Source organism: Arachis duranensis, chromosome 5 (assembly GCF_000817695.3).
Source record: "Arachis duranensis cultivar V14167 chromosome 5, aradu.V14167.gnm2.J7QH, whole genome shotgun sequence".
NCBI lineage: Eukaryota > Viridiplantae > Streptophyta > Magnoliopsida > Fabales > Fabaceae > Arachis > Arachis duranensis.
In genome coordinates, this window is record NC_029776.3 from 14906494 (window position 1) to 14922463 (window position 15970).

At 34.8% G+C, this 15970-nt stretch overlaps 1 protein-coding gene across 1 annotated transcript; it reads right to left on the reverse strand.

Annotated features, from left to right (window-relative positions):
* Positions 1 to 14883: 14883 nt before the first annotated feature.
* LOC107488288 (glycosyltransferase family protein 64 C3) lies at positions 14884 to 15969 on the reverse strand (the record flags this gene model as incomplete). Its single annotated transcript, XM_016109014.3, has 1 exon — positions 14884 to 15969. A coding segment is annotated over one exon (786 nt), but the record flags the coding sequence as incomplete, so codon positions are not given.
* Between the last annotated feature and the right edge of the window lies 1 nt (position 15970).

The window sequence follows — 15970 nt, forward strand, 5'->3', positions numbered from 1 at the left end:
TCCTGAGCTAAGGTACCACAAACTAGAGAAGTTTGCCTACTCCTTAGTAGTAGCCTGACGAAGGCTACGGCCTTACTTTCAAGCTCACACATTAAGAGTCCGTACGAACCAACCTATGAAGCAAATCCTCCAAAAGACGGATGTTGCAGGGAGAATGGTTCAATGGGCAATAGAGCTCTCCGAGTTCGACTTAAGATATGAAACTCGGACGGCGATTAAAGCCCAATGCCTCGCCGACTTCGTTGCAGAATATGCAGGGGACCAGGAGGAAAAACCAACTACATGGGAACTCTATGTAGATGGATCCTCCAATAAAACAGGAAGCCGTGCAGGCATAATATTGGTAGATGAAAGAGGAACCCAGATAGAGGTTTCCCTAAAATTTGAATTCCCAGCTTCAAATAATCAGGCAGAGTATGAAGCTTTGATTGTTGGATTGAAGCTGGCAGAAGAAGTCGGTGCTACAAAGGTGATGATATACAGCGACTCATAAGTGGTGACCTCCAAAATAAGTGGAGAATATCAGGCAAAGGACCCAAATATGAAGAGGTACTTGGAAAAAACTCTGGAACACCTTGGGCGCTTCGCAGAAACCGAGGTCAAGCACATAACTCGGGATCTGAATAGCAGAGCAGATGCCCTATCCAAGTTAGCAAGTACCAAGCCAGGAGGAAATAACAGAAGCCTGATCCAAGAAACTCTCCAGGAACCCTCAGTGGTAAAAGTAGAAGACAAACAAGAAATCTTTGAAGTGGTCGGATTAAACCTCGGATGGATGAACCCCTTGATCGAATACATGAAATTCGACATCCTCCCCAAGGAGGAGAAAAAGGCTAAGAAGATTCGAAGGGAAGCACAACACTACACCTTGGTGAGAAATATTCTCTATAGAAGGGGGATATCAACACCATTATTAAAGTGTGTACCGACCTCAAGAACTACCGAGGTATTAGAGGAAGTACATAATGGGATCTGCGGAAACCATCTCGGGGCGAGGTCATTAGCCGGGAAAGTGATCCGAGCTGGATTCTACTGGCCAACTGATGAGCGGATAATTTATACGCTTTTTGGCATTGTTTTTAGTATGTTTTAGTTAGTTTTTAGTATATTTTTATTAGTTTTTAGTTAAAAATCACTTTTCTAGAATTTACCATGAGTTTGTGTGTTTTTCTATGATTTCAGGTATTTTCTGGCTGAAATTGAGGGACTTGAGCAAAAATCTGATTCAGAGACTAAAAAGGACTGCAGATGCTGTTGGATTATGACCTCCCTGCACTAGAAGTGGATTTTCTGGAACTACAGAAGCCCAATTGGCGTGCTCTCAACGGCGTTGAAAAGTAGACATCATGGGCTTTCCAGAAATATATAATAGTCCATACTTTGCCCGAGATTTGATGGCCCAAACCGGCATTCCAAATCAGCTCAAAACTGTCCGACATTAAACGCCGGAACTGGCACAAGAATGGGAGTTAAACGCCCAAACTGGCACAAAAGCTGGCGTTTAACTCCAAGAAAAGTCTCTACACGAAAATTCTTCAATGCTCAACCCAAGCACACACCAAGTGGGCCCAGAAGTGGATTTTTATGTAATTTACTCATCTTTGTAAACCCTAGGCTACTAGTTCTCTATAAATAGGACCTTTTACTATTGTATCTGGGGATCGGGGGTAGCTATCTTTTGATCACTTTAGATCTTAGATCATTGGGAGGCTGGCCTCACGGCCATGCCTAGACCTTGTTCTTATGTATTTTCAACGGTGGAGTTTTTACACACCATAGATTAAGGTGTGGAGCTCTGCTGTACCTCGAGTATTAATGCAATTGCTATTGTTCTTCTATTCAATGCAGCTTGTTCTAGTTCTAAGATATCACTTGTTCTTCAACTTGATGAATGTGATGATCCGTGACACTCATAATCATTCTCACCTATGAACATGTGCCTGACAACCACCTCCGTTCTACCTTAGATTGGGTGGATATCTCTTGGATTCTTTAATCAGAATCTTCGTGGTATAAGCTAGAACTGATGGCGGCATTCAAGAGAATCCGGAAGGTCTAAACCTTGTCTGTGGTATTCTGAGTAGGATTCAATGATTGAATGACTGTGACGAGTTTTAAACTCACGATTGTGGGGCGTTAGTGACAGACGCAAAAGAATCACTGGATTCTATTCCGACATGATCGAGAACCGACAGCTGAATAGCCGTGCCGTGACAGGGTGCATTGAACATTTTCACTGAGAGGATGGGAGGTAGCCACTGACAACAGTGAAACCCTACATACAGCTTGCCATGGAAAGGAGTAAGAAGGATTGGATGAAGACAGTAGGAAAGCAGAGAGACGGAAGGAACACAGCATCTCCATACGCTTATCTGAAATTCGCACCGATGAATTGCATAAGTATCTCTATCTCTATCTTTATGTTTTATTCATACATCATCCATAACCATTTGAGTTTGCCTGACTAAGATTTACAAGGTGACCATAGCTTGCTTCATACCAACAATCTCTGTGGGATCGACCCTTACTCGCGTAAGGTTTATTACTTGGACGACCCAGTACACTTGCTGGTTAGTTGTGCGAAGTTGTGATAAAGAGTTGAGATTACAATTGTGCGTACCATGTTGATGGCGCCATTGATGATCACAATTACGCGCACCACCAACCTTGCAGAAAGATGCCACAGAATTTGTGAAAAAGTGCCTACCATGTCAGATGCACGCAAATTTCCACGTGGCTCCTCCAGAGGAGCTCATCAGTATCACTTCTCCATGGCCCTTTGCAAAATGGGGAATGGATTTGTTAGGTCCTTTTCCCTAAGCGCCAGGACAAGTCAAATACCTGATCGTGGGAATAGATTACTTCACAAAGTGGATAGAAGCAGAACCATTGGCCACCATTACCGCACAAAGAAGTCGGAAGTTCCTCTACAAAAATATCATCACAAGGTATGGGATACCTTATTCCATTACCACAAATAATGGGACCCAGTTCACTGACTCTACCTTTAGAAGCCTTGTAGCCAGTATGAAAATCAAACACCAGTTCACCTCGGTGGAGCACCCACAAGCCAATGGGCAAGCCGAGGCAGCCAACAAAGTCATACTGGCAGGGCTAAAGAAAAGGTTACAAGATGCAAAAGGAGCCTGGGCTGAAGAGCTCCCACAAGAGCTATGGGCTTACAGGACGACCCCCCAATCTGCCACTGGAGAAACACCCTTCCGACTAGTTTATGGCGTAGAAGCCATGATACTAATAGAAGTCAACGAACAAAGCCCAAGAGTGATTCTCCATGACGAGATCGAAAATATACAGGGGCACAAAGAGGAGCTCGACTTGCTCCCAGAAGTCCGAGAAGAAGCCCAGATAAGAGAAGCAGCGTTGAAGTAAAGGATGACTACAAGATACAACAAAAAAGTCATTCGAAGAGCATTCACCCAAGTGACTTGGTCTTGATCAGAAACGACATTGGAGTCAACAAATCAGGGGAAGGAAAGCTCGCTGCAAATTGGAAGGGACCATACAAAGTCAATGAGGTCTTAGGAAAAAGGTTATTATAAAGTGACCAACCTGAACGGCACTGAGTTACCGAGGTCGTGGCATGCTTGTAATATGAAAAGGTACTACAGTTAAAAGCGAACTCTACTCTCTGATGTACTCTTTTCCCCAACTTCACGATTTTTTTCCAAAATCAAAGGGTTTTTTTCTAGAGATGGGTTTTTAACGAGGCATCATAGTAGGGGCTAAGGGAAATAGATTGTCAAAAACCCTTAGTAGCAATAAAGTATCTCCCCAATTAATAAAGATCTTTTTCATCTTACAAATATCTCTTATAAATTCCTTTTTTGTTTTCTCTTTCTTTCTACGAAACGCACCGACTTAAGCTCGAAAAAACGTGAAAATCCCATGAACCGGCCTAGATGGTCGTCAGGATAAAACGACGAGGTACAAGTCGATGTAAAGAGGTTATATAAGTTGATTGTAAGAAACTCAGGGACAATCCGACTCATAAGTCGAAATGAAAACCCGAGTAGAAAAGCTCGGAAACACTTCGACCCGTAAATCGGAATGAAGAACCGAGTAGAAGAAAAACGCATCGCAAAAATAACCTAAGACATAAAAGTTCAATAAACCACAAAGTTGAGCATAAAGGAATAGTGGAAAAAAGAGATCGAAAAACTATTGAAAAGACTGTCCTAGGTTCTTAAAGCAAAAAAAGCTCAGAAGAACAGACAAGTCGAATAAAAGGTTTTTGGGAAAAGGTCGAAAAGACTTCCTAAAATATCAAAAACAGAAAAGCATGCACGCATAAGGTAACTTAAACCCTTATCCAAAAAGGGTATTTATTTTTTAACTTAAACCCTTATTAAAAAAGGGGTATTTTTAGTGTTTTATTTACGGCCTTAAAAGGCCAAAAGTAAATTGTTCAAACACCACCAAAAACAAATAAAGAGTTTAAAAAAGGGGGGACCCACAGGCCAGGCCCCCAAATAGCCAACAAATTACTTTTTCTGAAGAGGAGTAGACGGATCACCACCACCAGAGTCAGGAGGAGCGCCACCAGGACCGGGAAGAGAGGCATCCATAGGAGATGAAGAGGAAGTCGGAGGAACCTGGGAAGAACCCGAAGCGTCCTTCGAGCAAGGAGGGGACTCAATAATCCTCTGTCCCCGAGTCTTCAATTCTGACTCGGAAACGATCACGGGAGCAGGGGGATCCACTATGGCACCGTCGATAACAACTTTGTCAGGATCCAAAGGAGAAAGATCCAAGTCAGGAGCGATGACTCCGGCCTGCTCCTTAAAGATCCTCCAAGCCTCCTCGGCGCCATCAGCAATAGATTCCTCCAACTCGGTATAGGCCTTCCGAGAATTCAGCAGATCATTCTTCACAGACACAAGATCATCAAATAAACTTTGGTAGCTGGCCTGCGCTGTTTTCCTCAAGTCCACCTCCATGTTGCATTGGGCTTGCAACTTCCTCTCCTTCTCCCGGAGGTTATCTCTCTCCTCCTTCAGCTTGGCGGCCTCCTCCTTCAACTCCCTCTCGTGCTCCTGATATATAAGAAGCCTTCCTTCCAGCTCCTCGACCCTCGAGGTCATCCCTAAAGAGCTGAGAGGAGTCTTCTCAAAAATATCCAAGAGTTTGCTGCAAACCCCCGCCGCCTTGAGACTCTCCTCAACCAGAGTGGTAAGGTAGTGCTGAACAGAAACATCATCCATGCTTATATGAGCATGGGGGTAGATGTTCTTTCGGACGAATGCAAGAGCATCCGCCTTAACCTCACCAGAAGAGCCAGACTCTAAGGTCTTGCGCTTCTTCTTCTCTGGCTCAGGAGAAGGTCGAGCGGAGGGGGGCAGCTGAGAGGAAGCCGAAGAAGAAATCACGATGGGCTGGGAAGGAGTCCCAATGTTCCGAGGAGGAGGAGGAGGAGAGATAACCGCCTTGACGCCACCAGTCCTGGCGCGAGACCTTGCTTTGGCCTCCTGGACTCTCTGGCAAGACTCCTGAGCATTTGTCTTCACCATCTCTGAAAAGAAACAATAGCTAATAGATTAGACAAGTCGGAAAGATCAGTCAGACAAGTCGAAAATCTAACAAACAAGTAAAAGCTACCTAGCTGTGCCCGGACAAAGGTCGGAGACCCCTGGAGAAATTTTTTAGTGTCCAAATATGGGGCCCTCCCCCACACTTCTCGGAGGAACCCCACAATGGCCGCTTCTACTTTATCCAGGTCGTCAAGACCATATTTCTCGCAAGGGGAGGCCTCCAGCCAGTATAGAGGAAAGCGAGGAGAAGAATTATCATCCAAAAAAAAGGGATGGTGACCCTCTACACCTTGAACTTTGAAAAAATAATTTTTGAAGTCATGGAATGATTCGTCAAAAATGGTGAAAACTCTCCGACCCTGTATGGCTCGGAAAGACACCCACTGTTGCTTATTGTTTAGCCCACTGAAGGGTTTGGTCATATGAAAGAGATAGAAAAAAATCCTCAGAGAGGTCGGGAACTCCAAAGCCTGGCTAATAAATTGATAAATTTTCAAAAAACCCCAAGAGTTGGGGTGAAGCTGGGTAGGGACAACTCGGCAGTGATGCAAAACAGACATCTCAAAGTCTGAAAAAGGAAGAAAAATACCCAAACGGGTGATCATACACTCATACATAAAGAAAAAATGAGGGGCCGCCTCATTGGCCCTCCCAAAGCAAACCCGGTCTTCTGGACCCGGGACTACCAACTCGTACTTCGGCTTGTCCTCCTCAGAAGTATAAATTATGTGGCGAGTACGAAGGTGGGTGATAAACTCAGTATCGACCAAGGGTTCCTCCCCTAGGACCGTGACATCAACCCACTGAGAAATAACATTTACGGAAGCCATTTCTTTTTCTTTAAAAGGTAACAAAAACCTACAAGGGAAAAAGAAAAGAAAAATAAAAAATACGGTCTCTAAAGGGAGAGAATACGGAACTAAAGTCTACAAACCAACCTATCTACAAAATAAAGGCATGCAAATAGAAAAGCATGTTACAGAAAGAGCTAACCTTTATCTGAAAATGAGGGTTGGAGGAAGAAAAAGCCTTCGAAAACACAAGAATGCAACACGAACGAATGAAGGAAAAATTTGAAAAATCACAAAAACGAAACAATGAAGAGAGGGAAAGTATTTATAAGTATGTTAAGGGCACAATGGTAAAAACGGGGCAGTCATTAATGAGAATACACCGTTACCAAGACCATCAATCCCTACGCACATCCCTAACGGACGCGACGCTTGAATAGATGTAACTGTCAGAACCAAAAGGTCACGAAAAGTCACGTCGGTTTCAGAACATCACGTCGGTCTGCCAAAAAGTCGGCTACGAACCCGAAAAGAAAATTGGGCTCGAGTAGGGGCACTGTTCATACACTGGCCCAACAGTAAAGGCCCAGGTCCAAATAAAAGGCCTAATCCCACGGATTAAGTCTCACCCAATACCAACCTTTGTCCTATGAAGTCGGTTCTCACTACGACTTGCTCTAAAGAAGTCGGGTACGAGGGTTAGCTGGCAGATAAACACTCATTCAAATGAGTAACTGCCCCTAGAATCTCTCTAACCACTTCCAAGAGCCATATCCTAACCTCCCTAAGATAATGGGACGGTTAACACCCTAAAAAGGTGGCACTACTCCAATGGTGGTTATTGGTTCACCACTATAAATACACTGACACCCCTCAGGTATCTCTAAGTTCCAATACATTCAAAAACCTGCTTAATCCTTTGCTGACTTAGGCATCGGAGTGTCTTTGCAGGTACCACCCCCATTCTTTCACACACACAAGTCGGACGGAGGTTCCCGAGTTGTAGATCCACTTGAAGCCTCCTCCTTCGTACGTTTGGGTCAACCAACGCCATCCAGCCCATTAATCTCCGGTTACCCACCGTAACAAAAATTATTACATAAAGGATATTTTGATATTTTTAAATTTAATGTTAAAAAATATTTTAATTTTTTAAAATGAACTTCGTAGAGTTTTAATATTTTATAAAAAATCAATTTTAATTTATAAAAAGATTAATTTTAATTTATAATACAATTAAACAACTTAAAGATAAAAGGATGTTTTTGTCTTTTAATACTAATACCAAGATACTATTTTTTCATAATATTAAAAAATATTCTTTAATCTTTTCAAAAAAGTAATCAAAACGATATTACTAACACTGCCCAACCAGTCCTTTTGTGATTAGAACAATTTGAAGGCCAAACTTTACAAATTTACACCTTTTTATACGGTGCAATGAAGGTCACTAATTTGGAATGTACTTTCCAAGCCCTTTAAGAACCAGTTCTAAGTTTTCCCATGGTAGACAATTCCATATTAGCATGATTGACAAAATGCTGCTTATAACAATTTTCTCTAATAATTATTTGTACAGTGATTTGGTTTGTTTAAATAATTCAACAAATAAAATTGCGAAATGTAATTTTTCTTTATACGTTAAAATACGATGATATTATATTACTACATTATTTCAAAATCTAATCAAATTGATATAATAATTTTAAGTATTGATGATAACTAAAAATTTTAATTAAAGAAGAAAGAAAATATATATTCATTTAAGCTTGATTACAAAAGTAATTTGTTGGGATAATATTTTTCTTAAAAATAATGCTTGCCTCGTTTCTCTCTTTAGATACTTATTCATAAATCACAATGAACGAAAAGTAAGGTTACGCAAGTTAAAGCCAATTACGGCAATACAATAGAGAAATGAGAAAAAATAAAAACAAAGTTATTCAGATAACATTTTTTATTGTTTAACTTACATAACTTTTACAATAGCCGAGCACACACTCCGATGACTTTCATTGTTTTGTTTGAAGAATGATGATTAATCATGCTCAACTCATAAGAAAATGATGGTGGTAATCACAATCTTCGGCATCCTTTGGTCCACTAAGTTTCTTTTTGGATATAAAGTTCTTTGACTCGTAGTCGTTGTTGTTTCCTTTCCATCTTTTTAGTGGCGAAATTTTTTTAATATTGAAATAATACGACAGAGATTATTTTTAATATGAAAAGAAGGATGATATTTTGGTTGAATATTGATATTTGAAATATATTACAAAATTTAACATCTAAATAATTTTTAAACCAAATTTTTAACTAAATTATTGAATTCTTTTTTCTATAAGTATGCATATGCTTTTACTTCTTTTTTTGCTATTTCATCTTTTTCTTCTTTTTTTCTTTTTTTCTATATGCTACTTCATCCTTCTCTTTTTTTTCTTTTTTTTTGTGTGTTATTTCTTTCTTTAATATTATTATCGTCATCGTTATTATTATTGTTGTGGTTATCATTATTATCACCATTGTTTTCTTTTTTTTATTGTTTAATTTCTTTTTCTTTTTTTTCTTTCTCATCCTCCGTTATTATTATCTTCATTTTTGTTATCTTCATCTTCTTCTTTTCCTTATATGTTCAGAAAACTAGAATATAAAAATTTTGATGTTGTTATCAAAAAATTTAAGTCAAAAAATTTGTAAATCGAAGTGTTGTTGGTTGAAGTTTAAAGGATGTAAATTCAAAAAGAAGATATCAATAGAAAGTTTCGATTTATTGTAACTTGTCGAAGAACGAAGTTAACAAACATGTTAAGATTGATGACGCAATGAATAGGGACGGTTATTTGATTTTGCCTTTGGCGGGAACAATTATTTTTCATACGCTTTAAAAGTGACATTTGGTAGCGCAATATTAGTTGAATCGGTTTATAAATTAACAAGGCTCAAAAGAAGTAGGGAGTTAGAATTTATCTTCAAAAAGTATTCTTGCACACTCACATCCCAACAAATTTCTAACTTTGCTACGAGTTCATTTTCTATAGGATTCTTTTCATATCTTTTCATTCATGTCTTTTTATTTCTCTTTTAAATTTCTTGTAATTTTTCTTTCTACAATTTACCTTTTCTTTCCAAAGTTCTTTTCTTTTTTCTTTTAAGTTCTGAATTGTCGGTTTAATTTTAAAATCCTTCAACTTAGTTGAAGACAATTATTTACTTTCCTTTATTTCAAGCATATACTTTTCTATATTTTCTTTCTTAATTAAATGATCTTTATTTCAATTTACATTTCGTTTTTTCTTTCCTTTAAATTGTTCAAAAATAAAATTTTGGGTATATATAAAAAATTGGTACTTGCAAAAGAGGGGTATATTTCATTCTCAGATTATAGATATCGAACGAATCAAGATTTATAAAAAATCTGCATAACACATAAATTTTGATGCACAATATATAAATTTTAGTATACGACACAAATTTTTGGAAGACCACATATCCATAATATTGACACCCAACAAACAAAATATGCACATTACAAAAAATTCAGTTCAAGTACAAAAATTTTGGTGTCCAAGTCAGAAAATTTTGAAAGACCACATACTGAAAACCAACTAACAAAATAGACATAGCACATAAATTTTGATGAAAAAGTACATAAATCTTGATGCATAGCACAAAAATTTTGGTATGCATCATAAAATATTTTGGAGGACCACATACTTAAAACATTGACTCACTCAACTAATAAAGTGTATTTGTATCAATTTTTTTTATATTATATCGATAAGTTTATGTTTTGTAAAAAAATTTTGTGTTATGTACAAAAATTTTTGTACTCTCCAACAAATATGTCTATGCTGTAGAAGCACAGAAAAAGGAGAAGTAATGACGTATGCGCGCATTTTTAATTTTCCGTTAGACTTATATTAACTTGGTTGGATTTGGTTACGAAAACATTTTTATATGTAGCATCACTGATATCAACATATTGAAAATTATTGGTGAACTTCGTGGGCTTTTTTATTTAAATAATTATGTAAAATACATTAATTTTCGAAATACGCACAGATGAAAAAAATGATCGAAATACGCAGAGCCATTTCTGCTGAAGCGTCCACAAAATGGAATCGACCTCCATGTCAGGTGAAGCGCCCACGAAATAGAAGTCAGCATGTTGAAAGAAGTGATTGGCGCACGTGAATTGAAGCAACTCACTGAAGGCAACCGCGAAATAGGGCATCCCTGTGTCGGCACCAGCAAAATGGCCGCGCAACCCATTGAAAGCGCCCACGAATTGGTAGTTTACGTACGAACATGCTTTGGTTGTTGCTGGTGACTAAGGTTGGAGGTTTCAAGAGTGAAATAATATAAAAAAAAGAGGAGGAAACCAAACACAGCTAAAGAAAAATTTAGTTACTAGTAGTGTGACTCTGAGTGAAACTGGAGAGAGATTGTTGGTTTAAAAAAAATGATAATAATATACGTTAACAAATTAATTAAAAATTAAAATTATACAGATATTTTAATTAAAAATTGATTAAATTCATATTTTAAACAGATATATAATCGAATCAAGTAAAAACAAATAATTTTTTATATACAAATAAAAATAATACTAAAATAAAAATTATACAAATAAAAATAATACATATAATTACTTTTCTAAATAAATATACAAAAAGAAATTTTTACTATGTCTATCCTATATATATAAATATTTAAGATAAATGTGTAACTAATTTTTATTCCACACATCTGTATAATTTTAGTTCTCAATTAAGTTATTAACATAAATTATCCAAAAATTACTATTGTGATTAAAAAATGAATGAAATTAATGTTAAAAAAAAATTAATCAATTGGACCAATTTTACATTTCTGCATGTTTATTTGATAACTTTAGTATTTGGATGTATTAAAAATTGAAATTGTTATTAATTTAAAATATATTTTTTAAAAAAAGTTGATCATTATCATTTTAATAATTATGAAAAAATATTTGTTATTATTGTTTTAATAATTGTAAATATTTATGTTATTATTATTCGTATTTATTGTTATTACCTTTTTATTTTTTTTAAAAAGTTTACTATTATTTTTTTTTAATTTTTAGTCATAATAAAATACTAAATATAAGTTCTTCATATGGCTATTTCGTGGTCTAATATGCCGACTTCTATTTTGTAGACACCTTACTTGACATGGAGGTCAATTCTATTTTGTGGGCGCCTTAGCTGAAATAGTCCTGCATATCGATTATTTTTTTTTTATTTGTGCGTATTTTAAAAATTAATGTATTTTACATAATTATTTAAATAAAAAAGCCGAACTTCGTAGATACAGCAAGAAAGAAGAATCGCTAGAAATAATTTTAATTTTTTTAGATTTAAATTTTTTAAAAGAAATTGTTAGTAACGATTTGAATGGATTGATCTTCTAAAATTTTTTAAGATAGAAATCATCAGTAACAATTTAAGTTGAAATAAAAAAACATGACTCACGTTTTGAGGCTATTTTTTAGATATTGTAAAATGAAGAGCATAATACGATGATATTATGCAAATTTAGTATAATACACTGATATAAAAGAGATTAATGTTAAAATAAATTGTCACTAACAATGAGTTATTGACAAAAAAACACACTTAATAGTGAGTAACGGTTTGATGGAGGACAAAATTTTGTTCAATAAAAATGGGACTAACGATTTATTTTAAAATTAGTAATACGAAGAAATCGGTACTCCTATTCTCTTCAACAATTCCCAACTATTGATCAATAATCCGACAATTTCTGTCTTTCCCCCTCTCTTCACTTAGATCGTGATTCACGATTTGATTTAAATTGTGTATAACGATCTATGTAAAAACTGTTATTATTAATTTTATACATGTGCATTACACGCTCAAATTCTCATTTTGGTGTATTACATTTATTTTATCGTCGTATTAAAAATAAAGGTTAACTACTAATTCGATACTTAAAAAATTTAGCAGCTGACAAAATAGTCTCTAAAAGATGTTATCGACAAAATAATTTTTAAATAATTTGAAAATACGACAAAAAAATATTATATTTTTTGTAAATAACAAATAAAATTTTATATTTAAAAACGGCTTATCTATTAAATATAAATTTTTGTGGCAACATTTGAATAAATATTTTGAAAATGAACAAAAAATTCGAAGAAAAATTTAAACTTTTAAATTTTTTTTATTTTTCAAAAAAATGTGATCATTTTTTTTAAGAAATTCACTTGACAAAAGATTATTAAATTTTAAAAATAAAAAACTTATTTTTAAATCATGATTACAAAAATTTGCATCAAAATTTGATCTCTAAAATTATTTTTTAGTAGGGAGTCAATGGAGTATCTGTACCATATAATATAATAGGAGTTTATAAATGTTTGATTTAGTAGGATATCATATGTTTATTATTTTTAGTACTCGGATAGTTATTCTGGATAATATGAGTGTATTATGTTTGAAAAATTAGTAATATTTTATTCTGGATATTCATTTTTTAATTCATATTAAACCAAATAAATAGTCTATTATATACATTATACAAATACTCCATTGACTTCTTAACAGATTCTTCAATTTTTTGTAATTTTAAAAATTAAAAACGAGTGTAACGATTACCTCGTTTAATTTTCTTTTGTAGTCGTTAGTCTCGTTATTAATACTTTTGATATGTTATGTTTAATTTGCTGCACACATTACTCTGTTAATTTTTTTATTTTTATTTTTTACGGTTAATTTATTTTCTATTGTACTGTTAAATGCAATTTAGGTTAATATTATGATATTTTCATGTAATATATTGATATAGAGTATTTAACGTAAAAAAAATCGTAAATAATGATTTCGAATAAGACAAAACGTTATTTCAAAGTTGTAACTAACCCATTTTTTTACTAATTTTGATGAAAAATAAATAAATAAATAAATAAATAAATAAATAATAATTTTTACATTCAAATTATTTAACCAACTAAATCCAATCAAGTAATTTTAACTTAATTCACCTCTACGTGCCACTATTTTTAACAAATTTGTAACTTAAAGCACAAATATATATAACTGTCTTTTCATTCGAATTCCGTTCTCTTTTTCGAATTTTTTCTGTGTTTTTCTTTGTTCTTCACGTTCTCTTCTTCCACCGTGTTCTTTTTATTTTTTGCATTCTCTTCTTTTTCTGTGTTGTTCTCTTTATTCTTTGTATTCTCTTCATTTAAGATCAATGCTTCTTTATCTGATTTGAAGATTTGGAACAAATTTTTTGAAATCAAACAGTAAAATCAGCTTTGAATATGTATTTCGTTTTCAAAGACAATAAATGATTCAAGTTCAGACTATCAATTGAATCAGGGTGAATTGGATATTGTTTTATTTGAATTGAATCAAGTGGCTTAGAGGTGGTTCGAATCTAGTTAATGTAGTTCGTTAGTAGTTTATGATTCTGTAATTGAATAATTTCGGTATAAAAACTAAGAAATTTATGTGTTATTGTTAAGAAATTTCGGTGTTATTTATTCTGATAAATTCTACATAATTCAAAACTCTTCCTCTTCTTTCTCCTCATCTTCTTCTTCTTATTTTTTTTTTCATTTTTTTCATCATCAACATCTTTTTTTCTTATTCATCTTTTTATTCTTATTTTACCTTCTTGTTTTATTCTCTTAGCAAGAATATATAAAAATAAGAAAAAATTAAACAAAGAAGAAGAAAAAACATATAATGTTGTAAAATTACAAGAAAGATGATAAACCTATATTTATTCAACTAAATAAGATTTTAATACATTACAAAATGTTCATTCAAATCTAATATGAAAAGTAATATTTTTAAAAGAAGAAATAAAAGCAACAGAAGAAGAAGATATTTTTGTATTTTTATAGTAAAATTTCGATGTTAAAACTAAGAAATTTATGTGTTATCGTGTACAAAATTTCGGTATTATTTATTATGATAAATTCTGCATAATTTAAAACTTTTTATTTTCCTCATCTTCTGTTTCTTCTTCTTCTTTTTCATCTTTTTCTATCATCATGACATTCTTTTTTTCTTATTTATCTTTTACTTCTTGTTTTATCTTCTCATATTTTTCTTGTTTTACTCTCTTAACAAGAATAAAAACAAGATAATACCAAACAAAGAAAAAAAAATACATAATACTGCAAAATTACTAGGAAGAAGATGAACCTACATCCATTCAACTAAATAAGATTGCAATACATTACAAACATATTTATTTAAGTCTAATATAAAAAATAATGCTCCAAAAAAATAAGAAATAAGAATAACAAAAAAAATAAAAAATATATTTGTCAATTTTTATATATTATTTTTAATTTAATAAATAAATATTAATTTTTATTATAATACTATTAAAAAAATTTACTTAAATATATAAAATAAAATAATATAAAATAATTATTTATTAATTTTATATAAAATTATCCAACATAAATTATATTAACATAAACTCATTTAAAATCAATTCTATAAAATCTAAACTACAGTTTGACAATCTCAATCCAAACATTCGCTTAATATTTCGTTAAGGGAAGTGCCAGAGGAACAATAAAATTTTTGAATAATATAAACAACCATTAATCAAATAAAAATACATTACACTCTAATTTAATACTATTAATTAAATTTATTCTTTTAATTCTATTCATTCACATTATTTACACATTATTTAAAAATTTTGTTGGTTATATATACTTTTCCTCTCGCAGAACATGGCATTTGAGTAATGTGAAAAGTAAACTAGTTGCTATTAGCAATGGTGTTACAATTACCATCTCATACTTTTACTGCTAACTAATACTTATGTAATTAATTATCCATGAAGGAGTGATCGCAAAAGACGAGTTTGCCCCGCTTGTTACAGAGGGCCTGTTCCCCAACGGAATCAACCACCTTCCCATAATTGTATCTCAACGGCATCATTCCCAGTACCCTATGAAACTCTGTTATGCACCACCCTCTCCGCCTCCTATGCTCCCCTTTCCGACCACTCAACCCACCGCTACCGTATCCTTCCCCGCCTTCATCATTCCTGGCGTCACCGTAATCCCTCACTCTCCTCGCCCCGACCAACACCGGCCCCACCTTCGCTACCTCCGACACCACTATGTTCATGAGTATATCCTCGCAGTTCCGCACCGAATCAACCATTCTCCTCATCGAGGCCATCTTCTCTCCGCCACCGCACGTGTAACGGTAGAGATACTCGCTCTTGAGGAGCATGAACTTGGTGAGCATGATTGAGAACCGGTCCGGGTGAACCGTGTACACCCATTCCTTCCGGTTCAGGTCGAAGTCGTGGGAGCGGGCGAAGAGTCCCACTATGCGGTCTTGGTTGGAAGACCAGATGCGGAACGCGAACTCCAGGGTTCGAGGGTGGACCTCTACGTCATCATCGCAGATCAAAACGGCCTTCGTTTTGATGTGGTTTTGGCGGGGGAGAAACCGGAGGTTGAGGCTGCTCGACGGTTGGGGGAGGAGGGTGATGCTGGCCTCGGAAGAGGAGGAGCTGAGGTTGCGGGCCAATTGCTGCAGGACACGTAGCGGTGTGGAGGGGTTGCCCCAGAGCACGAGCACTGACGAGACCAGTGTCGAC